The 21,338-nt window shown below is 52.6% G+C and overlaps 9 protein-coding genes across 9 annotated transcripts; 6 read left to right on the top strand and 3 right to left on the bottom strand.

Annotated features, from left to right (window-relative positions):
• Positions 1 to 2,726: 2,726 nt before the first annotated feature.
• On the top strand, positions 2,727 to 4,315 carry BO97DRAFT_399168 (acid phosphatase PHOa; the record flags this gene model as incomplete). Its single annotated transcript, XM_025694225.1, has 4 exons — positions 2,727 to 2,909; positions 2,966 to 3,110; positions 3,172 to 3,462; positions 3,531 to 4,315. 4 exons carry the CDS (start codon positions 2,727 to 2,729, stop codon positions 4,313 to 4,315), a joined length of 1,404 nt encoding a protein of 467 aa, XP_025547097.1.
• A 1,620-nt stretch (positions 4,316 to 5,935) lies between these two features.
• On the top strand, positions 5,936 to 8,329 carry BO97DRAFT_399166 (GMC family oxidoreductase; the record flags this gene model as incomplete). Its single annotated transcript, XM_025694224.1, has 6 exons — positions 5,936 to 6,321; positions 6,393 to 6,422; positions 6,476 to 6,760; positions 6,821 to 7,358; positions 7,426 to 7,927; positions 8,012 to 8,329. 6 exons carry the CDS (start codon positions 5,936 to 5,938, stop codon positions 8,107 to 8,109), a joined length of 1,839 nt encoding a protein of 612 aa, XP_025547096.1. The 3' UTR covers positions 8,110 to 8,329.
• Positions 8,330 to 8,504: 175 nt separating this feature from the next.
• On the top strand, positions 8,505 to 10,009 carry BO97DRAFT_408675 (FAD-dependent oxidoreductase). Its single transcript, XM_025695918.1, has 5 exons — positions 8,505 to 8,541; positions 8,598 to 8,735; positions 8,791 to 8,894; positions 8,953 to 9,056; positions 9,114 to 10,009. Exons 1-5 carry the CDS (start codon positions 8,513 to 8,515, stop codon positions 9,831 to 9,833), a joined length of 1,095 nt encoding a protein of 364 aa, XP_025547095.1. The 5' UTR covers positions 8,505 to 8,512; the 3' UTR covers positions 9,834 to 10,009.
• Positions 10,010 to 10,162: 153 nt separating this feature from the next.
• Positions 10,163 to 11,224, top strand: BO97DRAFT_408674 (uncharacterized protein). The gene has a single exon (XM_025695917.1). It carries the CDS (start codon positions 10,177 to 10,179, stop codon positions 10,972 to 10,974), a length of 798 nt encoding a protein of 265 aa, XP_025547094.1. The 5' UTR covers positions 10,163 to 10,176; the 3' UTR covers positions 10,975 to 11,224.
• On the bottom strand, positions 11,210 to 11,852 carry BO97DRAFT_355293 (uncharacterized protein; the record flags this gene model as incomplete). The annotated part of the gene is made up of 2 exons (XM_025692133.1): positions 11,210 to 11,637; positions 11,687 to 11,852. The coding sequence occupies 2 exons, from the start codon at positions 11,850 to 11,852 to the stop codon at positions 11,210 to 11,212; spliced, it is 594 nt and encodes a 197-aa protein (XP_025547093.1).
• A 1,061-nt stretch (positions 11,853 to 12,913) lies between these two features.
• On the top strand, positions 12,914 to 13,737 carry BO97DRAFT_399155 (uncharacterized protein; the record flags this gene model as incomplete). The annotated part of the gene is made up of 3 exons (XM_025694223.1): positions 12,914 to 13,209; positions 13,265 to 13,317; positions 13,372 to 13,737. Exons 1-3 carry the CDS (start codon positions 12,990 to 12,992, stop codon positions 13,735 to 13,737), a joined length of 639 nt encoding a protein of 212 aa, XP_025547092.1. The 5' UTR covers positions 12,914 to 12,989.
• Positions 13,738 to 14,998: 1,261 nt separating this feature from the next.
• On the bottom strand, positions 14,999 to 16,921 carry BO97DRAFT_462237 (glycosyl hydrolase family 43 protein; the record flags this gene model as incomplete). Its single annotated transcript, XM_025699405.1, has 10 exons — positions 14,999 to 15,448; positions 15,511 to 15,601; positions 15,660 to 15,751; positions 15,813 to 15,856; positions 15,980 to 16,112; positions 16,159 to 16,193; positions 16,243 to 16,295; positions 16,349 to 16,560; positions 16,616 to 16,707; positions 16,789 to 16,921. 10 exons carry the CDS (start codon positions 16,919 to 16,921, stop codon positions 14,999 to 15,001), a joined length of 1,335 nt encoding a protein of 444 aa, XP_025547091.1.
• A 2,258-nt stretch (positions 16,922 to 19,179) lies between these two features.
• On the top strand, positions 19,180 to 20,168 carry BO97DRAFT_428862 (uncharacterized protein; the record flags this gene model as incomplete). The annotated part of the gene is made up of 3 exons (XM_025697328.1): positions 19,180 to 19,420; positions 19,510 to 19,583; positions 19,917 to 20,168. 3 exons carry the CDS (start codon positions 19,180 to 19,182, stop codon positions 20,166 to 20,168), a joined length of 567 nt encoding a protein of 188 aa, XP_025547090.1.
• Positions 20,169 to 20,419: 251 nt separating this feature from the next.
• Positions 20,420 to 21,190, bottom strand: BO97DRAFT_231072 (uncharacterized protein). The gene has a single exon (XM_025690726.1). The coding sequence runs from the start codon at positions 21,042 to 21,044 to the stop codon at positions 20,595 to 20,597; it is 450 nt and encodes a 149-aa protein (XP_025547089.1). The 5' UTR covers positions 21,045 to 21,190; the 3' UTR covers positions 20,420 to 20,594.
• Between the last annotated feature and the right edge of the window lie 148 nt (positions 21,191 to 21,338).

Genomic DNA, 21,338 nt, shown 5'->3' with positions numbered 1-21,338 from the left:
AATGGTTATTCCCGCATAACTCTCCTCTGCGACTATGCGACTATGGCAATCCTATATCTCTGCTAGAAGAAGTCGCAGTTATCAAGTTCAGATCGATCGGAACTCTGGTTAATCCTGCCTACCTTCCCCGGCCCACCTCAGCGAGACGTCAGATCAATCCGACTCGATCTAAATAGATTAACAATCCGGGGTCGCATAGATTGCCCGCATCTCAACCGCCGCCACAATCAGGGCACGCACCTGCTTGGCAAAAGCCTCCGACCTTCCCAGGGCAAATTTACCCGCGCGAAAGATCGAAGAGATCTGCGCCATCGTCCCGCCGGTGCCAGTGGAATGCTTGTCGCGGACGTTCGGTTGATCACACTTCAGAATGCAATCGACGCTCATGGTTCTAATAAACATTATTCAACTGGATTGGATGAGTGGCCGGTGACATGCGTAAGAGCTGACTGACACTTCCAGTCCCAAACAAGACTCTGAATAGGTACATACCGAGAGATTCTTAGTTACCAAATCTGGTCTCCTTAGTTCAATTGTCGCCAAACCACCCGGTGAATTCTGCTGCGAATGAGAATGGTAAATTTTCATTCAACAACCCCTCTAAAGGGAATTCATGTCTCCCTACTTTCTCTGCCAGAAAGCTATATGGAACAAGATCGTGTCAATGAGTTACTGCGACATGTTTCGAGTTGGCAGTAGGTTCTTTGTGACTTTCATCAATCAATAACCTTTTGCGACCGGTACTAAAACGCGAAGAGGCCAAGGTACACATTGCAGGTGCTTCTGCAGATACCATACATCGACATCCAGCTTAAGCAAGTGATGAGTTTAGATGCATGATGCATGGGCCCAGGGCCTTGTTGTCGGAACAAACACATTCCCTCGGTCGCTTCCATAAATTCTCTTGCCATCATGACTAACTCATCTCCGAAGTGAAATAATGGTATGCTATAACAGGTCGCTGAGCCGTAGAGAAGATATGAGCAAGCTACTTTTCTTTCCGCCGGCCTACAACAATGGACGAGCGCCCTGTTGGTAGAATTGCCAAACACCGATAACGGACTCCGGGTGAATTCCGTCAATTCCGAAAGAATCTCTTTCACCCTCGAATTTGCTTTATACTCTGCAAGCTGCGCATCAAGTGCGGCCAGTACCTCAGGTCTCCCACAGGGTCTATCTAGTATCTCAGCTTTTCCTCGATCAAAGCTTCGTTCAAATTCCAGACCCATTCTAGGATATCCTTGCCATGACTGTAGAGCTGTTCGCTGGGAAAACCAGAAGCAACCGTGTTGATGACGATTAGACCATCCCGTAACACTGACTCAACGTGGGTTTGAATTTACTTTCGCATCGGAGTGAGACCCAGCGCCTGGATTGCACCAAGAAGATTGGGAAGCCATGAAGGGGCGACTATGCCTACGAGATATGGATGCCTGGTTCCAGACAAGCAAATAGCCTGAGTTGATACAAAGGACATTGCGAGATCCAGTTTACTCTGGCTCACCGAAAATCCACCAATTTCATCGTAAGCTTTCCATGTTTCCCGTGGCTACTTTTTCATCGGCCACCCCATGAAACTTAACAAGTCGATCCAGGAAATGGTTCATGTGACTGTCAGAACAATTGCTATCCTCCAAAGGACCCCCGGGATGCGGCAGTGCTCCACCCGAAAGCCGCCACATGTGCCCTTCGAATCGGTCAAAAAATTCAGATTGTTCGAGGATGCAGCGCAACAGGCGAAATGACAACTACTTAAGGCTATACCTTTCAGCAACTCGCGCGCTCTATCAGATTTCCAGAGACAATTTGCGGGCGCGGTGGTCGGTTGCAGCAGAACCCTTGGCCGCACCTATTGCGTATTATTACCATTCCGTTCTACAGTTCGAACGACGGGTTTAGAGTATCTATAGAATAGTGGTTTGCCTCGGCTCTACACGCCGGAATGATTCACTGCAGCACAAGATTTACTCTTTTGTTATCCATACACTGCTGGGCGTGCTCGTCGACACCAATCACCGAGAGCGCAAGTTACCGTACGGTTTGCACCTCGTACCCGACGGGATCGGTACTGCCAACGAGCGTCAAAACACGAATACCATTGACCGATTTCCGCCTTGCGGTTGGAACCTTCCTAAAGTCTGCTAAGCTATTGCTCAATTATGCTAGCCTCATATCATCTGGTACAAAGGCAATCGCATGACACAACCCTGCATTGCGCGAATATGCGAGCCTTGAATAGGCGTACAGAAACCACACACGTGGGCTGAGCTGACCAGGAGCACACGACATGAACCCTGCTTAGTCGGCCCACAAGGCTCTCTGCTAGTACCTGCTTGTCTCCACTAGGAGGATGCTTACCCATACACAAGCTACACAAGCCTCTGCCCTAATCACCGAGATAATTCTCTCCGCCAATTGACGTAGGCTTATTGTCCTCCCCCCTCCCCACCTGAACCTCGCCGTAAGAACACCAGGCACCCTTTGGGCTGTAGTCTGGAACGTGCTGCTCTCCTAGTCATCTAATTGGTGCAAAGACTTCAGCCTGCCTGCGGCCCTCCGGAGCGGACGGCAAAGTATCTCTGTTGTTGTATCTACCACCTGCATGTGCCAGACCTGCAATGGTCTATAAAGCGAACAGTGCCCTCGTGCTTCCGTTCAATATGCGGTCGTTTCTTCTCTGCCTCATTGCCCTGCCTTTCACTTTTGCCTTGCGAAGATTATTGACAATGCATTCGGCCACTGCCCTTTTTGCCTTAGCCGGTCTGGCGGCTGGTGCTACCATCACCACGAAGGAGCCCACCTTGGCTGAGATCAAGCAAGCTCAAGCGACGACTCTACCTCTGACTTGGACCTCGAACGTTAAGGGCAAGGCGTTCGACCGTTTCTACCAGATTTGGTTGGAGAATGTCGTACGTATCCATGCTGTCACCATGCAGATGAACCGATACTCATGCGTACGACGTAGGACTATGACGATGCTGCCAATGACACCAACCAGCAGTGGCTGGCTAGCAAAGGTATTACGTTGACCAATTACTACGGTACCGGGCATCCCTCTCAGCCGAACTATATCGCTTCTGCTAGTGGGGACAACTTCGGCATGGACAATGGTAATCATCGCTCCTCGAACTCTTCTGCCTCCGCCACCCGCTGACAGTAGATGACCTGCAGACGACTTCCATGACATTCCTGCCAATGTCTCCACGCTTGCCGACCTGCTCAACCTCAAGGGCATCTCTTGGGGAGAGTATCAGCAGCATATGCCTTTCCCGGGCTTTCAAGGATTCAACTATTCCAACCAAGAGACTTTCGCGAATGACTATATGCGCAAGCACAACCCGTTGGTCTCCTTCGACTCGGTCTCGAGCAACGACACCGCCCTCAGGCTAATCAAGAACTTCACGACGTTTTACGAGGATCTTGATAACAAGGTACTGCCACAATGGGCCTTCATCACCCCTAGTATGTCTCTACACTCCTAGCTCCTCTTTCTTTTGCCTGGTGGAAACATTCTAATCCGCGGCACCCAGATATGACTAATGACGCACACGACACCAACATCACATACGGCTCGAAGTGGCTCCGCGGCTTCGTTTCCGACCTCATGAACAACACCTACTTCTGGGACAATACGCTCCTCCTTCTGACGTTCGACGAAACAGAGACTTACCATGTCCCTTCGAGCGACGAATACCTCAAGCGCAACCGCATCTTCAGTGTGCTTCTCGGGGGCGCTGTACCCGAGCACCTCGTCGGCACCCAAGACCACACCGTCTACACCCACTACTCATCCATCGCATCAGTCTCGGCCAACTGGGGTCTCCCTTCGCTCGGGCGCTGGGACTGCGGGGCCAACCTTCTCCAGCTCGTCGCCGACAAGGTCGGCTACACCAATTGGGATGTCCACAACGACAACCTTTACATGAACGTCTCCATGCCCGGCCCTCTTTCCGAGTCGTGGGACTCCAAATACCGCCCCACCTGGCCAGTGCCTGCTACCAACGCGTCCTGCTCGGCCGGACACGGGATTCTGCAGGCCGTGGTCGATGCTTATCGAGGCCAGACCCCAACCTACAACTACACCTCCCCGTTCCCCTACGACGCCGCGTACGGGGTGAATGTGGGTACTTCCTACTCGCGCAATGGTACAACCTATGTATCAGGGGTAAACGCGACTGGCGTGATCGGTCATGACTCGCCGTCTAATGCCTCGAGCTCGTCTTCGCCTATCGCTGTTGGTGCGGGCTCTAGTTTGACTGTCTCTGGTGCTGGCTCTGTGGTGGCTGCATTGGCTGCTCTTCTGAGCATTTTGTAGGGGAAGCTTGGTGTATGGGGATTGAAGAGGATGAAAGTAGATTAAGTCGATTCAGAATGTGATATATTTGACCTAGAAAAGCAAATCTAGTAGCCATGGCTAGTATCATGAGTACAGTAATGCTTCACTTCACATTGGAAGATATGCATACAAATGCCACCGGGCCGCTCAACCATCCTCCTTTTCTGTGCTGACTGAAGCGGTAAGCCCTGGCAGTGTGTCTGTCACGTGCTATGTGCTTAGTAGAGAAGCTTGGGCCAATCAGCTTGCTCCCCCGCAGGCCATCTCGAGCATACAGACGGGGCAAACGGGCAGTAGTGAACACCTGCTGGGATTATGGACGAACGATATTGAGATGCTACGTGCATTGATTGGGCTCTGTTGAATCAAGATGAATCTACCCCGAGCACCATGAGCACTAGATAGCACAACAGAAAATCCAACCCCTCAAGCTCCATTTACTACCTCTTACATGAAGTTGGCAGCGACCGCTATGTCCACATTCCTCACATGTGATGTCCTCCGTTGCTCTCGACTTTGACATGTTTCTTGCTCACGGTACTAGGTAGAGCCTGACTAGCTTACTGTTGAAGCAAGGAATACCGTATACTGTACACCGCTGGTGTCTACTGTATGTCCGACTTTCCGCAATCCCGGTTGCTAAATCATGGCCTCTTGTTGATCCAAGCTTGCATGCATTTCCTTCCCAACACTTCCAAAAAAACTACCTAATCTTTAAGAGTAGAGTAATCTACGACGAAGGCTTACCCCGCTTGAACGCATGTCAAGGCGCCTCCGGGTTGCTGACGTGGTATGCAGCTCTACCCTCACCCTGTGTCTACGTTGATTGGACGGGCAGAATGACAAATAAGCAATCGTCTCAGCTACTCGCAGGACGAGCCAGAACTATTCATTGAGTCAGGATGATGCTCCTTTCTACAATTCTTGCAGAGGTTCAGGTTTGCTGGGAATGTCCCAGCCGACCTCCCCGGCCTGATTCGGCCCTTTTTCGTATTTTCTCCCAGCACAAGCCTGATAAATACTTAGATCCAACTTGCTTGCGCCGAGCAGTAGCAGTAATCCTCTAGTATCAACGTGTTCACCAATCCCCTGCCGTGAGTCTAATGCAAGACGCGCTGGGAACTGGTGTATGCTAGCTGCTCCTGCACGGAAGGCGCATGATCGACAACTACAGCATGAATCCTTTGCGGAAACTACGCTGGCAGTACTGTTTAGTGTGGTCGTCTAGCAGGAACGATGTTTATCGAATTTGTTCAACTAGTCACAGGCGGGATGCAGGCTCCGAATGCCTGCTCATTGAGGCACCCATCACCATATAGTACATCCACCAAGGCGACTCGGATTCTAGCGCGAGCCGCGGTGACGGAAAGAGAAGCATGTGGAGTCTCTCAGCAGAGCTGGTACGTGACACAGCCTTGAATGCCCCGAATCTATCATATGCCATCCGGGATCTGTAAAAACTAGCCGTGGTAAGGTGGTATCCTGGGCCTTCTATGGCCAGGACAGTCGGTGATCTAGAGCTCGGTTGTGGTATTTAGAATCCGGTGTGCCCCTGCTACTTTGTGCTTTGCGATGGCCGACTCACGCTCGTCTTCCAGAATGATCTTGGTCAAGTTCTGCATATCCATTGTGTTGATTGTCGTCGCAGGTGTCTGTGACGCTGCAGAAGATAAATCACATGGCCTGAAACAGGGTGTTTTTGGGGTCGACGCCAGCTTTGACTATGTGGTCGTCGGTGCCGGCACGTCGGGCTTCACCCTAGCAGCACGACTAGCGGAGCAAAAGCTTAAGGTAGCTCTCATCGAGGCCGGTGACTTCTATGAGGCTGTCTGGCCCGTGTCCAAAATTCCAGGTGCAGTGATTATTGGCGTAGGTTCCAGTCCGACTTCCACCACACCGATTGATTGGAACTTTCTCACGGCGCCGATACCGGGCGCAAACTACCGCAAGGTGCATTATGCCAGACACAAAACCTTCGGAGGATGGTATGAGCCCATATCGTTGTCTCATCCTGTTAGTCGCTTGAGAGAAAATTCCACCTGACTTTCGCGGCCAGCTCAGTATGCAATGTGATGGTATACCAGAGGTGCGTCACTCCCCATCCTCAGCATGAATGCAGAGAATGTTCACAGATGCTAGGCCCGATAACGGCTCCATGCAACGCTGGGCAGACGTTGTTCAGGATGAAAGCTATACATTCGATCGCGTCCTTCCTTTCTATCAACGAACGCCAACATTTTATCCCCCAAACAACGAACTCCGTCCCCCAAACGCCACCGTGCAGTACAATCCGGATGCATTCTCTCCGAGCGGCGAACCGCTACAGGTGTCCTACCCGATTGATAGCATCCCTTTTTCCAGCTGGATGGATCGCGGGATCCAGGCTATAGGTATCCCACAGATACAGGATCTCAACAGTGGCTCGTTATCGGGCGCTCAGTGGTGCTCCTTTACCGTTCGCCCATCCGACACGACACGGAGTAGTTCCGAGGCTGCTTTTGTCGGCGCGGATGGGGACCGTCTCGCAACGCTAACTATCTACAAAACCACCATGGCAAAACGAATCCTTTTCGACGCCAACAAAAAAGCCACCGGGGTGAAAGTACGCACAGGCACCTCGACGTACACTCTCCATGCCAGCCACGAGGTGATAATCTCGGCTGGCGCATTCCAGAGCCCGCAACTCCTGATGGTGTCTGGCATCGGGCCATCAGAAGCCCTAAGCCCGCATAACATCTCGCAGATCGTCGAGCTGCCCGGTGTCGGACAGAACATGTGGGAGCATGTACTGTTTGCTCCTACGTACCGGGTCAGTATACCCACGAACACGGAGATCCCAAACAATCCCGTGTTCGCGGCGGAACAAGCCGCCCTTTATTTCACCCTGCACCGGGGCCTCTTCACCAACCCAGGGGCCGATTACCTCGCCTTCGAAAAAATTCCCGACCATCTGCGAGAGCAATTCTCCGCAGCGACCCTCCGGAACCTCTCGTGGTTTCCACCCAGCTGGCCCGAGGCGGAGGTGCGCAACTGCCTTCTCCATCCCCATGCCCAAAGATGATACTAATGCATATCACCGGAGAGAACAGTACATTTCCTTCGCCGTCTACGTCGGGGACCTCAGCGACCCGTTCTTCGACCAGCCCAAGGACGGGTTCATGTACGCGAGCATTCTCGGCGCTGTGGTGGCGCCTACCTCGCGCGGAAGCGTGACGCTCAAGTCCAACGACACCGACACCCTCCCCATCGTCCAACCCAACTGGCTCGCCACCGAGTCCGACGCCCAGCTCGCCGTGGCCATATTTCGCCGGCTGCGCGAGGCCTGGCACAGCGAGGGCCTGGCGCCGATCGTGATCGGCGAGGAGTACTTCCCGGGCCCGAAAGTCCAGACCGACGAGCAGATCCTCCAGGCCATTCGACAGAATGCCATGACCGTCTGGCATGCTTCGTGCACGTGCAAGATGGGCGTGCGGAACGACAGTATGGCTGTCGTGGACCACCGGGCCAGAGTGTTCGGGGTGTCGGACTTGCGGGTGGTGGATGCCAGTGCGTTTCCCATCCTGCCGCCGGGGCATCCGCAGTCGACTTGCTGTGAGTGTGCCGCGTCTCCTTGAGGATGTGACTTTTATTTCCCCGGGGTCTTCCGTCACGGGTTATGCTGACGGGTGATTCTAGATATGTTGGCGGAAAAGATAGCAGCCGATATCATACAGGGGCCGGGCGACGGGGATGGAGACGACGGAGATGACGATGGTGATAATGGAGATGATTAAGCTGCATGGTGAGGTAACTTGGTCGAGTGTGCATAGGAAACAAAATGTTCTTGTCGTTGCTTGCATTGAGCCCAGCTGGTGGTAGTTATTGACTTCTCCGGTGATACATGTCATGGTCTCTCGGACGCCGGTAGCTCTTTACATGATGATTCGGCAACAGGAATGGGATGACATAGAGTAGGTAGAATGAACTGTAGATGCGAATTGGGTAGATTGACACTGTAAGTTGACAGGATTCGCATTTCCGTCGATAAGAAGTAAAGATGCTCGAGATAAGAATCCCAAGTGCCGATGGTCGGAGTCCGGACCTGCAAGAATGGCACCATCGTCACGTGCCCGCAGCCATATATCCCCGCAATCGGCATTCCCGTTCTTACAAGATAACATCCCCCCACCACCAACCATGGTGACAAACAATATCGTTGTTCTCGGGTATGTTGGATGGCTTCTGCTGTCAGCCCTGTCCTTGCGCTAACATGACTCCACAGGGCCGGGGTGTCTGGACTTACCACCGCATATCTCCTGTCGCGAGACCCCACCAATTCTGTGACCGTGGTCGCAAAACACATGCCAGGTGATTATGACATTGAATATGCTTCACCTTGGGCCGGCGCAAACTACTCTCCGTATGATTCTGCTTTGGACTCTCCTTGGGCTCAGAATTACTGCTGACCGAAACAGGATGGGAGAGCCGGGCAGTAACCAAGCCAAATGGGAACGAGAGACATGGCAACCGTTGCAGGAGATAACGGAGAAGTATCCCGAGGCAGGCATTCACTTTCAAGGTATACATGTCTTTGTCGCAGGCTGGAACGTCATCAATCTGGTACTAACAGCCACAAGATAATGTGATCTATAACCGCACCAAGGACCAACAAACAGCGACTGGAAAGAACTTCGCCGCCCTGATGAATGCAGACCCGTGGTATCGGGAGGTCGTTCCGAATGTGCGTATCCTTACCTGAGCCCTGAGACTGCCTCAAACCAATCACCCCGTGTATCAGTTCCGGCCCATGCCGAAAGATCAACTGCCCCCGGGCATCGACTCCGCACAGATATTCACCTCAGTCTGCATCAACACCGCAATCTATCTACCATGGTTGCTCGGCCAGTGTCGGAAAAAAGGCACTGTCATCCGCAGGGCAGTGTTCAAACACGTGGCAGACGCGGCAAATGCCCATCATTCTGGACGCAAGGCTGATGTGGTAGTGAATTGCACCGGGCTCTCCTCGAGGACCCTGGGCGGCGTACAGGATGAGACGGTGTACCCAGGACGTGGCCAGATCATCCTGGTGCGAAACACGCCCGGTACAATGGCAGCAATGTCAGGGACAGACGACGGGGAGGAAGAGTTATGCTATATGATGACTCGCGCAGCTGGAGGAGGGACTGTGCTCGGGGGCTGCTACCAGCAGAACCAGTGGGATCCGCTGCCGGATCCGAACTTAGCCACACGGATCATGAAGCGTGCGATCGCCATTTGCCCTCAACTAGTAGCCCCAGGGCAAGGCATCGAGGGACTAGATATCATCCGACACGGGGTCGGACTGCGACCCATACGCAAGGGTGGGCCGCGGGTCGAGGCGGAGCTGATCGATAGGGTTCCGGTGGTTCACAACTACGGCCATGGGGGGTTCGGATATCAAGCCTCGTTTGGGTGCGCTGCAGAGACTATCAAGCTCCTCAAGGAGACCCTACAACACCAAATGCAGGCGAAGCTGTAGCGGGCTAGAGAGAAACTGAGCGGGACACTATGTTAGTTACTGTCTAGTTATGCTTAGTTACTGGAATCCCCCAGCGTAATAAGTCAGCATTTGTCCGCCAAGATCCTACAGTGGCTCAGTATGGGCTGTGGCGCAGACATGTACTCTACTGTACTGTACTCAGTACATGACAGGTCCGATTATATCATTATCCTTACCATCGGCCCACTTGCCAAGCACTAATTAATGCCGATCTGACCAATGGCTTGTTCCTGCCAGGGCTACAGTCCAGAATCCAGATCAGCTTCCCTCCCCGCAATCTCTTTCCTGTTTGCCATCGTCGTGCACTGTCCGCCCTCATATCATGGCTTTTCCTCAGTTCTCCCGCCTCCCAGCAGAGCTCCGAATCCAGATCTGGAACGACAGTCTCCCGGACAAGCTGGGCCGCCCAATTTATCCGTGGAGGGAGGGCTGCTGGCATTGGATCTACCCCAACTCGGACCGCGAGGACGTAATGCCTGAGCTTGAGTTTGGCTGTAAACTCCTAGACAATGTGCGGCTGGAAGTGCCCCAGTTCTTCGTCAGTTGCGAGGCGCGGATGGTCGTCACGAAATGGGTTCAGCGTCAGGGGCTGAGGATCATGTTCGATCGCGAAAGACAATCATTGGCTATCGTCCGAGGCTTCGACTCCAATCACGATACGCTGTATGTCTCGTCCGACGATTGGGTGCATTTCACTCTCGAGCCGCATGACCGAATCGAAGAGCTGGACCAGTTCATCCGCATCCCCACCCCGGCCGTCAAACACATCGCCCTGCCCGAGGAACTGTTGGCGAATTCCGCCGGCCTGTTCCACGATCTCTTCGACCATTTTCGGCATATCCAGACGGTCTTTGTGGTCAAGGACGTACCGTCCGAGCTGGAGCCTGACCAGCGGCCAGGGGAGCTTCAAGATTGGTGGGAACTGCAGCGCACGTCGGGGGAGATTCTTTCCTGGGACTTCGAGCAGCATGAATTCACGCCACCGGAGAATGACAACAACATCGATGACCAACTACTCTATGGATTGATCAAGCGAGCTAGCATAGGAATGCGTCGGGAACGACCAGATGGGCTACCGCCATCTTTCGAGGTGTGCCCGGTTGTTGCTGTCCGCAGATGAACAGATCGTGTCAGGATGCATGGTAGTGGTGTATTGTTTTGTTTCTTGTTTTACTTTAGCGTCCAGAGCTCAACCAGGAGTCTATGCCTTTTCTCACGATGCTTTCTACGGTATAGTCTCTTGCTTAGATGCGATATTCAGTGTATAGATTGCATGCCCCCTTCCCATCCTCATTGCCAAATCATCTATCCATTTGCGGTCCCGCTATACAGCCACGGATGCCTCTTGACAATGACTACCCCTGTCTCACCGCGCGCACGGCCTGGTGCAAGTCCATCATGTCATCGGCTCTCTGTGCTGGCCGGCCCCAGCGCACCAACCCCTGCGCATCGACCGCCCAAAAGCCCCCGGCCTGCCAGCGACTGCCACTCTCCGTGGGCCGATTCCAGATCCCCTTTTCCCGGCCCAATTTCACGATGTTCATCAGTCCGGTCGGACTCAAGACATGACTCCAGGGGGTGACCCCCGACCCCCACCTAGCATAGAGCTTGCGCTCCACGTCGACAATTAGCTGCACGGGATTAGGGCCGGACTCGCCCCGACCCCCTACGGCATCGAGCCACTTCACCGTGGAGGGTTCATCGCTGTGGGACACGGCGATAAAGTTGATGTCGGGATGCTGTGTGGCTGCTGTGCGCAGATTGCAAAAGTCCGACTCAGCGACTGAGCCACATGTCAGTCAGATGCGTACAAGACAGAAGAGGGGTGCAACCTGGACAGCCACAGTGCCGGAGAAACAATATGATGGTCGGTTTGCCGTTTGTGGCGGGCAGGGAGAGCTCTGGGCACGAGGGGGCAGGCCGATCGATCTGAGGGGGAGTGGAGACTTTGACAGGGGCTGGGGCGAGCCAGGAAGAGAGTTCTTGGCGCAGCGACATGTTGGATAGCCTGTAATTGAGTTGGAAGGCTGTGACTATTTCCATGAGAATCCATCCATCAATCCAGCAAGCAATCAATCAATGCTGACGTAAGATCTCTGGCGCGGGGCGGAGATTCTCGGCACGGATCAACTCACGGCCCGAGGAGTTTGTTTACACTGTTAAACAACTGTATGTTATGTACACGCACAGAGTATGATTGTCGTATCACCCACCCACTGCTGCAGAATCGATGAGCCGATCAGACATTGTGATCGTAGGGATAGGCTTGCGGGGTGCAGGAGGATCCACACCAGTATGATTAATCCCGATTTGCATCGCAGCCTCGTTTTGATACTCCAGTATCATTTCCATGAGCCACGACTGGCCAGCGTCTCGTAACCCCTATTGAAGGCACACAGAGTCGACTCTGACATTATGCTCGATACCACATTCTATTTTTGTTGAGATCATGACTTGACAGTCAGAGTTTCAGAGCTACCACGGCTCTTCGTATAGTCGCTCGATAGGACGATGCCTAAGCGGCCCAGCCCAGCCCATCGGGACTGAAACATTGACACGCTCGAGACCCTAGCCAAAAGTTCAAGGACTGCTGCCACTGGCTGTCACAGATGATGCATAGTACGAGAGGCCGCGGAGAGGGTCAATGCGCTGGCTCCGACGAGGTCTCGTGAAAGGGCTCTGCTCGGCCAGGCCGTGTTGATGGTTGATTAAGACCACCGGCCAAGCACTTAGGTCAGAACCTTACTATTGATTCCCAATAGACCTGTCTAACACATGCACACTCCAATTTGGGGACAGTCTTGAGCAGCTCAAAGACCAATCAGTCTGCTTTTGGCACGAGAGATCGACGATTTGGCCAGACTGACTTTCTAGGCCCTGTACCCCAATGGCCAGGAAACTCGTATCCGCAAATTGCCCGTCAGGGACAAGCCAACGACAGGCAGGGACCTCGTACTTTTGTCCTGGGATATGATTGTACTGTACCAGACAATAGCTGCGCCCAGGGACAAAGCATACATAAATGCCCTCCCATCCACAGCATTTAATTTCTGCGGTCCCTACGCTCCTTGTCTTCGCCTTCTTCTCTGCACTCCTTTGTCTTCAGTTCCAATCGTTACATATCTTCTCGTCAACATGCGTCCCTCTCTGATTCTCCTTGTCCCACTGGTGGCCACTAGCACTGCTCACGGCCTCACCCAGGTCGACGCCCTCCATCTCCTCAAACGCCAAAGCGGCGCCTTCATCCCCGGAACCAGCTCGGTGACCGACTGCCCAGAAGGCTCCATTCTCTGTGGCACGAGCAACACCTGCTACTTTCCTTCGCGAGGCGATACCTGCTGTCCCGGTGGAACCTGTGCGTGAACCCCCTAGCGACCTTCCACAACCCTGACTGACATTCCGTGCAACAGGGGCCTGTCCGAGTGATTCCTTCTGTCTGCAGGACCCATACTGCTGCCCCACTGTATGTCACCACTCTCCCTTAGCAATCTTTTGGAACACCACTGATGCAGAATAGGGTCTCGACCGCGAGACCTGCGCGCAGCAGTACGGCATAACGTTGGCCCCAACCGTGACGAGCGCCACCGCCGCCGAACCGACATCCGCGCCATCCACGTCGACTTCTTCACCGACCTCAAGCGTCGAACGCCCGAGCAGCAGCAGCAGCAGCAGCAGCAGCACGACCTCTGTGCCTGTCATCCCGGCGATTTCGATCCCTTCTTCGATCGCATCCTCTTCCGTGCATTCGGGTTCCGCTACCGTCGTGTCTTCGTCTACCCCCAGCCCCTCGGGCGGGCTCTTCACTGGTGGTGCACACACCCGGGAGATGGCAGGAGGCGCTCTGGTGCTGGGTGGATTGGGCATGGTTGCAAATATCCTGTAGTTGGATCGTGCTGTGGAGGGGCATCCAGTGCAGTCCAGGCTTGTGGTCCGACCAAGGGAGATGGGGTAGTTGGGGATGGCTTCGTTTGTGTAGTAGTGGCGTGAACATGGATATTTCTCAAGATTGGTGCATCTTCGCTACTAGATAACGGTAGAGCGTATGGATTCCAAGCGGAGTGCGTTGGTGACAAGCCGGCTCTTCGAGTAACAGTACACGCTACGATACCATCTTGACCCTGTCATCTGGCCCGTGATCTAGCGAAAATGATTGTGAGGGCGGAACAGAGTACCGCCTATAGATATTCCAGAGACTCTCATCACCACACGAGCATTCAGACTCTGTCTGCTTCGTGAGATGCGTCGTTGTTACAAGCCCAGGGATTATGGTCTGTTACTGAGAACTGCGCCTCCCTGGGATACTTCAGAGTCACCATGTCTGTCTCCGGCGAGTCTGTCCAAGACGCCGCAAAGCTCAGTAGGTAGACCTTGTACACCTTGTATCGTGCGTTTTGAGTGAAACCCAGGCGATGAACAGCCACGCTGAGGGTCATGGTCATGTGACCTCTGCTTTCCGATCCTGCCATCTATCTTATGTTCATTTTCATATTTTCTCTTTTCTCTCTCCCTTCCTTTCTTGTTTATCCTTCTTCTCTTGCCTTTTGCTGTGCCTATTACCTGTGTCATCAGGATTGGCTTCATTATCGGGATACCTACGTGGTCTCAAGAGTGGCTTGACCAGTGCCCTTGCCCTTGCTGTCGGCAACCATGGCTAAATCGATCATCGTTCTCCAGCTTGCTGGCCTGTAATTTATGTAAGCGATGTTAAGTTGAAATCCTACCTCCTTTACAGTCCCAGAAAAGATCGATGAACAATAAGGCATTGGGAGGTGTTGGCCGTAGGGAAGCAAGCTACTGTCCAGCCACAGATAACGATAAGAGACAGATCTCGCTACAATAGATTCAGAAATTGGGGTTGTATAGCTAGTGATTGGTGAATTCTTTTAAACAAAACAATAGTTACCGAGAGCATCGGAAGTTTACAAGTATTATATGGTCCGATCTCAGTGGGATCCGCGTCGAAGTCCGCCCTGAGCCTAGATGAGTCAGAAAGTTCTCGCTCTATATAGACTCGAAGAGCATAAGATCATATAGCAGTACTACAGAGGAGACGGCGGAATTCGTAGAAAAAGGCACAGCCAGGTCTAGTCTCTAAGAGATGACCAAGCCTGCAATATCGGGACCTATCGGTAGTGGGATGTTAGCTAGCAAGTCAAGTCTGCGACATAGGGGGTGTTCGTACAGTATCCCCCATTATACGCTGAGAAGCTGATAATATTCGAGGTTCCCTGCTTCACGTCCACGTTGAGCACACTTGTCCGCAGCGTCTGCGGCCCCCCAGAGGGCAAGAACGCGACGACATGCGTCTCGCCATTGACCGTTACCGAGCAGTAGCGCTGCGTGCTATCGCCATTGCCGTATGAAATCTGCACGGTACTTTCTCCCGTGGCGGTGAACTTAACCGAATCAAATGTCAGCGTGCCATTGTCTGTTCCGCCGAGCCAGCCGATGATCTCGGAGCTGCAGCCAGAGCAAGAGATTGATTTGGCAGATCCCCCGAGCGTGCCATCGGATTTCGCGCCCAGGGTGGTGGTGCTCGACACGGTGGTCCATGTCCCGGATGTGAAAGAGGGGGTCCAGACGGCATCGGAGCTCTAAGTTCACGAGATATATCAGCAAGACCAACGCTTTCGCAAGACAAGAAGGCGATGCATACGATTGAGGCAGTCGTTCCGGAGATGGTTAGGGGTAGCCAGATGTATGTCGACGAGGCGAGATCAGAGGAAACCCAACGGTCGCCCATATACCTAGAGCAAAATCAGAGACGATATCGACGTGTTACATTCGTGAAGTGATATGCCATACATCACCAGGCCGTTCACGTCAGCGACGAAGCTTGTTTGAGAACTGTAGGTATGTGAGCCCGCGGGCGCAAAGTTGGCCCAATCCGACCAAGGCTGCGATGTGTGTCAACGCCATTCCTTTCTTTCACTTTAGCAATATCGTAGTATGACCTACACCCGCGAGGTTGGTAGCAGTGGAGTATTTATTGTCATTTGCACCTATTGTTCCAGTCAGCACCACGAATCTGGGAAGTGCGACAAATACCCACTCCACCCTAGTCATCAGCTGTTAGTATATCCCTTGATATCAGGAACTGGATGCAAACTTGCCGGACAGCTGACTGGCAAACATGAAATATGTACTTCCACTCTTATACACTGCGGGCGCTTCGTAGTCGGCGGTAAACAGATGAACATTGCTTTCAACTGTCAAGTAATCGGACGATAAGCGGTCAATGCGCAAACCATTAGCTCTCTGCGGTCATCAGCAAGTTTCGTCCTTCGTCTGGAATGCTACATACGTCTTCGGTGAGGAGATAGCCTGTGCCGTCGGTATCTGATTTTCACTATCAGTGACATTCTTGCACATTTCAGAGAATGCGTACCCTTGAAGAGACCCAGATCGCGAGACTGAAATCCAAGGGGCCGCGACGCGTTCCTGTATCTATGTATCAGCGAATAGAGCATTAGCGAGAGCAAGTGCTTACATACAGGTAAGTGTAATCTCCGCACACGGAGGAGCTCGTGGCCACACCGGCGCGCGCTTCAGCATAGCTCGAATCATCAATATGCATCCACATGACATACTTTCTGGTCTTGTCATTGTAGATGACCTTAGGTCGTTCCACGACGCGGCTTGGACCCAGGTCACCGGAGCTCTGCAAGGTCAGAAGTTCGTTCTCAAAAGTCCAGTCGATGAGGTTCTGTGGCTCATTAGCATGGACATAGGGGTAGCACTCTCTGGGACGGGCTGCCCACCGTGCTCGAATAGCAATTGATGGATTGGAAGCTTGAGCCGGAAGTGTGATTCTCGCCGATGATATAATAGACTCCAGCAGCCTCGATGAGCCCTAAGCACATAAAACCATTAGTCGTATGCGCATGATACTTTTGAGTTGAGGGTAAAAGCCAGGGAGGTGATGTCTGTATACCTGTTCCATGAGCTTGAATATGCTTGTTGGTCCCCGCGGCTGTCCATGTTGCACCTGGTACAATATCCAGCGACGCAGAAACCGCCCGAGCGAAGAATACCAGGCGGACGAACAGACCAGCTCTGGGATACATTCTGAGGCTGTTTGAGATTCTGTAGGGAAATGAACCCACAGGATGTTCGTGAGGGATTGGGCGGTTTCTTGTACCCCGATTCCCCTACAGCAAAGTGCGTTAGCCTCGCAGGCAAGATGATACCGAGCCATGATAGGCGGAAAATATGCAGTACTTCAGTGATCTCATCACATCCGATTGCGGGGTTATGCTGGGCTTCGCTACCCCGAGGTTACATTTGCCATTTGTTGTGCATGCATCCTCTCGATCCTGGACAAATGGTTCGATACAGCTTCGGCAGGGAACGGGTGCCTTGGACCTCTTGGGCCTTGTCTGATCGGGCGGAACGGCGCGTTCCCAAAAAGCAGTCAGTCTCTGCATGCTCTGCATGCTCTGCATTTGACTAAACGCCCGACAAGTCGCCAGCCCAGCGAAGCTCATTTCGCGGGGGATGAGCCTACGTCTATGGTTGTCCAGAGTAGCAGGTTCGAATCGGCGACAGAGAATCCCAAACGAATGCGGTCTCCACCAGCCATCCCTGTGGCTTGTGCGCCCAGGTCATGCACAGTCTCCGCACCTTCAAACCCAAGCTGAGCTCTAGAAATTTGGCCCAGAATGATAGAGCGGTCGCGGAAATCGACGCCCCAACCTTCGACGCTAGCCTCCATCTCTCCCGGTGCGATGTCAATAATCACCTGCCCCAGCTTCCAAATACTCCAGGGTGCCAAGCAGTCGAGTTGGCGCAATGCTCAGAGTCCTAAAAACCCCTCAGGGGTTAGACCCCGGTCCGTGGAATACGGTCGTACTCAGGTTCCTTAGCACACCTACCATACAGCCGTCGCACAACGTAGGACGCGCTTCCAATACCTCTGTGGATTTTCACTGATGTAGGCTGGCATACTATCTCTGGGCTTGACGACTGTTAGGCAGAATCCCGAACCTTCGGTGGTAGACTGCGCGCCTTGTTCAGAGCTGATAGCAATGACTTCGGGGGCTTGAGTCTCGGTTAAATTGATATACAGCTCGTCATGACTACCAATTGCGCGCTGTCAGCTATAGGACAGACAACCAGATTCTAAGACCAATTCCGGAAGTGAGGCGCGGAGCCTTAGCATTCGAGATCAGAATACTGTGCTCTTGGTGGACAGCTTCGACAGAAGTCTGCTTTATCATGGTAGACCCCCGTAGACCGGTTATGCTAAGAAGCTGGTTTCTGTCCCTGCAGAGACGTCATTGTTGTTAGTTGGCATAGCCATATATAATGCTCTATACTCTCCCTCGCTTGCTCCTTCCATTCTCAAGACATTGCTTCTTTATTGTCTCGTACGGAAACCAGTTTTATCGCGTGCTCCTTTCACTTCTGATATTGTGACTAAGGTGGTCCAGGTCAGAGTCATATGCCCTTGGTCCTTGTATCCATCTACCCATGTACGAGAATCCTGGCTGCCCTGGCCGCTACTCTTTCCCATGTCCTGTTCTCCGGGGACATACATAGAACGACCTTGTAATTACCGAGTGGCTAGGTGCCCCTGTTCAATGATACACAAGACAGCTTGAGGTAGGTCGTTAACAGCAGCACACATGAGCGCAGTTGGGTTTGAAATCTGGGAATCTTCCAGCAATTAGTCCTTGTGTGACGTTCGAAATCTTGGAGCCAAACCCAGGGCGTTAGAACTCGGGAGCAGACCTCTTGGGGCCGCTTGTAAGACCTGCTCTCTTCTCTTCCCTCTCTTGCCTGCTTGGTCTTCCAAGCCATTCGCACTCATCGCAATTCTCCGGGCTATCAATTGGCTTTTGCTTCACTATTCTCACTGTGCTCCTTCTACTTCTTCCCGCTTCTCTCATCACTCCTGCATCTCTGTTGTATGGTACTTTTTCCTTATACAGTCTTAATGCACTGTCTTCTTGAATTGGAACCATTTCGACAACAGTGGCTAGTTCCTGGATTCTCGGATTGCGTCTGGGTATCCGTCCTCCCACGTCGTGCTCTTCCCCAAACATAGCTCAAGCGAGAGTATGTGCGCCTCTCTTTAACTCATGCCCCATCATACCAGGTGACCCATGACAGTTCACCAACCATGGATCCGCAATCTAGTACACAACGAAAACCTGAACCTTCTTCCGAACCCCGGGTAGGCCACCGGACAACTCAAACTGGCGAGTCATCACGTGCAAGACGCAACTGTGCATCGTGCACCTGCAACTGTGCATGCTCGAGCCGAGATATCGAAGCACAGGGACAGGATAACTCTAGGGGCTATGATCAGCTGGGAGGCATCATGGCTCGGGACCCTGGGTGCATGGTATTCCGGAGGTTTGTCGAGTTCAACTCAAAAAACCTGCTATGGATGCAGGCAGAGATTACGGCTCTTGAGGGGGAACTCAAGGAGCTCAAGTCTGCGGATCGGAACCCCGAGGGCGAACAGCGCTTTATCCATTCTGTGACGGCGATGTTGAACACTCCGGGCTGTAAACATTGGAACAAGATTTTGGAAGCAAGGGCCTTGCTTAAGGGTTATAGTAAGTGGTTTAACTTGCCTTGTTGCTCTCGAGCGCTCTGCTCTACCCTTGACGAAGAATACTCTCTCCTAACGGTGTAACCTATTTAGACGAGGCTTTGCTCCAACACCGGAAGATGCTGCGCCTGATGTCGCCGCATCCATCGGATCGGGAGAGTCTGAAAGTATTCCTGCAGAGAGTGGACAACAACTGGGCGAAGGGGCTGTGCTCGGACCCCCGGGACAATGGGAGGAACCGGCAAACGTATCCGAACTGGCGGCTCTCTGCAGCCCGGCGGAGGGGGCAGACTTTGTGACTCGATTTGCCTTTTATAGGATAAGCGCTTGGTGCTACAAGCTTTGGGGACATCGAAGTCAGGCTAGTCGGGACCTTCTCTCTGTTTATTTGATCTTTCCTTCTTACTTATGAGGGAAGGGGCGGGAACCTGCAATGTGTGCTGCAATCCGCATGCTCTCCTGCACTCGTGAAGTATCGAATTGGTCTGATTTCTGAACAGGAGAAACGGGAAGAGGCGAACGCCGTTCATTGGCGCTACGCCAATCGAGACAAGATCGAAACCGTGGTGCACACCCTTTTCCTCGGCCTGACAGCCGGTATTACGAGTGGCATGATGATCGGACTGGGGCTCCTGAAAGAGTTCTGGCCTCGTATGGGGACAGCCATCGCGTTTGGCGTGTTGTTTGTCGCTTTGATGGGCGTGATGGTCCATGCGCGGTGGGGAGAGACCATCGCGGTGGCGATCGCGTGAGTACTCATATCTACTTATTCTTATACCTATACTTATAGTTCTCCCATCCATTCCCGAAGCTATATCTCGCAAATCGGCACGCGCGCTAACATCAGGTTGTGGGGGTTGTAGGTTCGCCTCTGTTCGGGGGTCTCTGCTCATCCTTACGCACCGCTAGAGACCGTACCGGCCTTTCTGTTGAACGGGGTCTACGCGGTCCATGTCCACGCAGGGGGGGACAGATCTTGATATTCGGGGTTATTGATCGGATTGTTCTTTGACACCGCTTGTTACATACAGATTGCCAAGTCGGATTTTGATCTTTCCTGGTTGACTTTGCTCGATAGAGGAGATCGACTTCAGTCAGGGCTCCGGCCCACCTTGCCGTCGTTCTTTCTATTGATCTTTCAAGTTTTCTTTCTTTCGCGTCTTTGATTACTGCTTTAGTCACTTCTTCCGTTGTTCGTTCTCTCTGCTCTCTCTCTCTCGTTTTTGCGATCGTTCCTTTGTTTCTTCTTCTTCTTCTTCTTCTTCTTCTTCTTCTTCTTCTTCTTCTTCTTCTTCTTCTTCTTCTTCTTCTTCTTCTTCTTCTCCTTCGTCGAAACACGGCCCGGCGACCAGGTATAGGGTGTGCCAACTCATGGTAAGAAAGGTTTCAATCCTACGCGCGTCCTCTATCTCGGGGACGAGTTGGTCCAGTACAGGACCCTTCATCTTAGGATCGCGCAATGGGAGGCGCAGCTCCTCATACAGCAATATGAAATCAAAGAATAGCGCGAGAGATACTTTAAAGTCATGACTCACTTGGTTCTGAGGAGGCACGTTTGCTTTCTTGGCAGCTGGCACACTTGGCGAGGACATCGTGAGTCGATCCGCTGTTGATGATGATGGCCCCATTCGAAGTCGTCTTGAACCGGGGGCGGGTTCTTATAGAAGAATCCAACAATTGAACCAAGACAGACAAAGAGGCGCTTGCTCTTTCTAGGGGTAACAATGATTCCATACTCACAAAGGCCTTGGCTTGAGCCACGGACAGAGGAACAGGTTTTCAGCGGCTGGGATTGAACGAAACGGGCGAGATGAAAAAAGGAGGCGATACTATACATTGCAACCACTGCTAGAGGTCGGTGGGGCTGGCCGTTGATCTGATCCATGATATCAACACAGCATACCTGGCTGGATCTTTGAGAT

Source organism: Aspergillus homomorphus (genome assembly GCF_003184865.1).
Source record: "Aspergillus homomorphus CBS 101889 unplaced genomic scaffold BO97scaffold_56, whole genome shotgun sequence".
NCBI lineage: Eukaryota > Fungi > Ascomycota > Eurotiomycetes > Eurotiales > Aspergillaceae > Aspergillus > Aspergillus homomorphus.
The sequence above is the reverse complement of the archived record's forward strand: the minus strand, read 5'-3'. Positions and strand labels throughout refer to the sequence as shown.

Bases quoted from the DNA above. Each gene is read 5' to 3' on its own strand.
- BO97DRAFT_408674 (XM_025695917.1), top strand. From the start codon at position 10,177: ATGGCTTTTCCTCAGTTCTCCCGCCTCCCAGCAGAGCTCCGAATCCAG.
- BO97DRAFT_408675 (XM_025695918.1), top strand. From the start codon at position 8,513: ATGGTGACAAACAATATCGTTGTTCTCGG. The intron at 8,542-8,597 runs GTATGTTGGATG...ATGACTCCACAG, and splicing joins AACAATATCGTTGTTCTCGG to GGCCGGGGTGTCTGGACTTA. The intron at 9,057-9,113 runs GTGCGTATCCTT...CCCGTGTATCAG, and splicing joins ATCGGGAGGTCGTTCCGAAT to TTCCGGCCCATGCCGAAAGA.
- BO97DRAFT_231072 (XM_025690726.1), bottom strand. From the start codon at position 21,044: ATGGGGCCATCATCATCAACAGCGGATCGACTCACGATGTCCTCGCCA.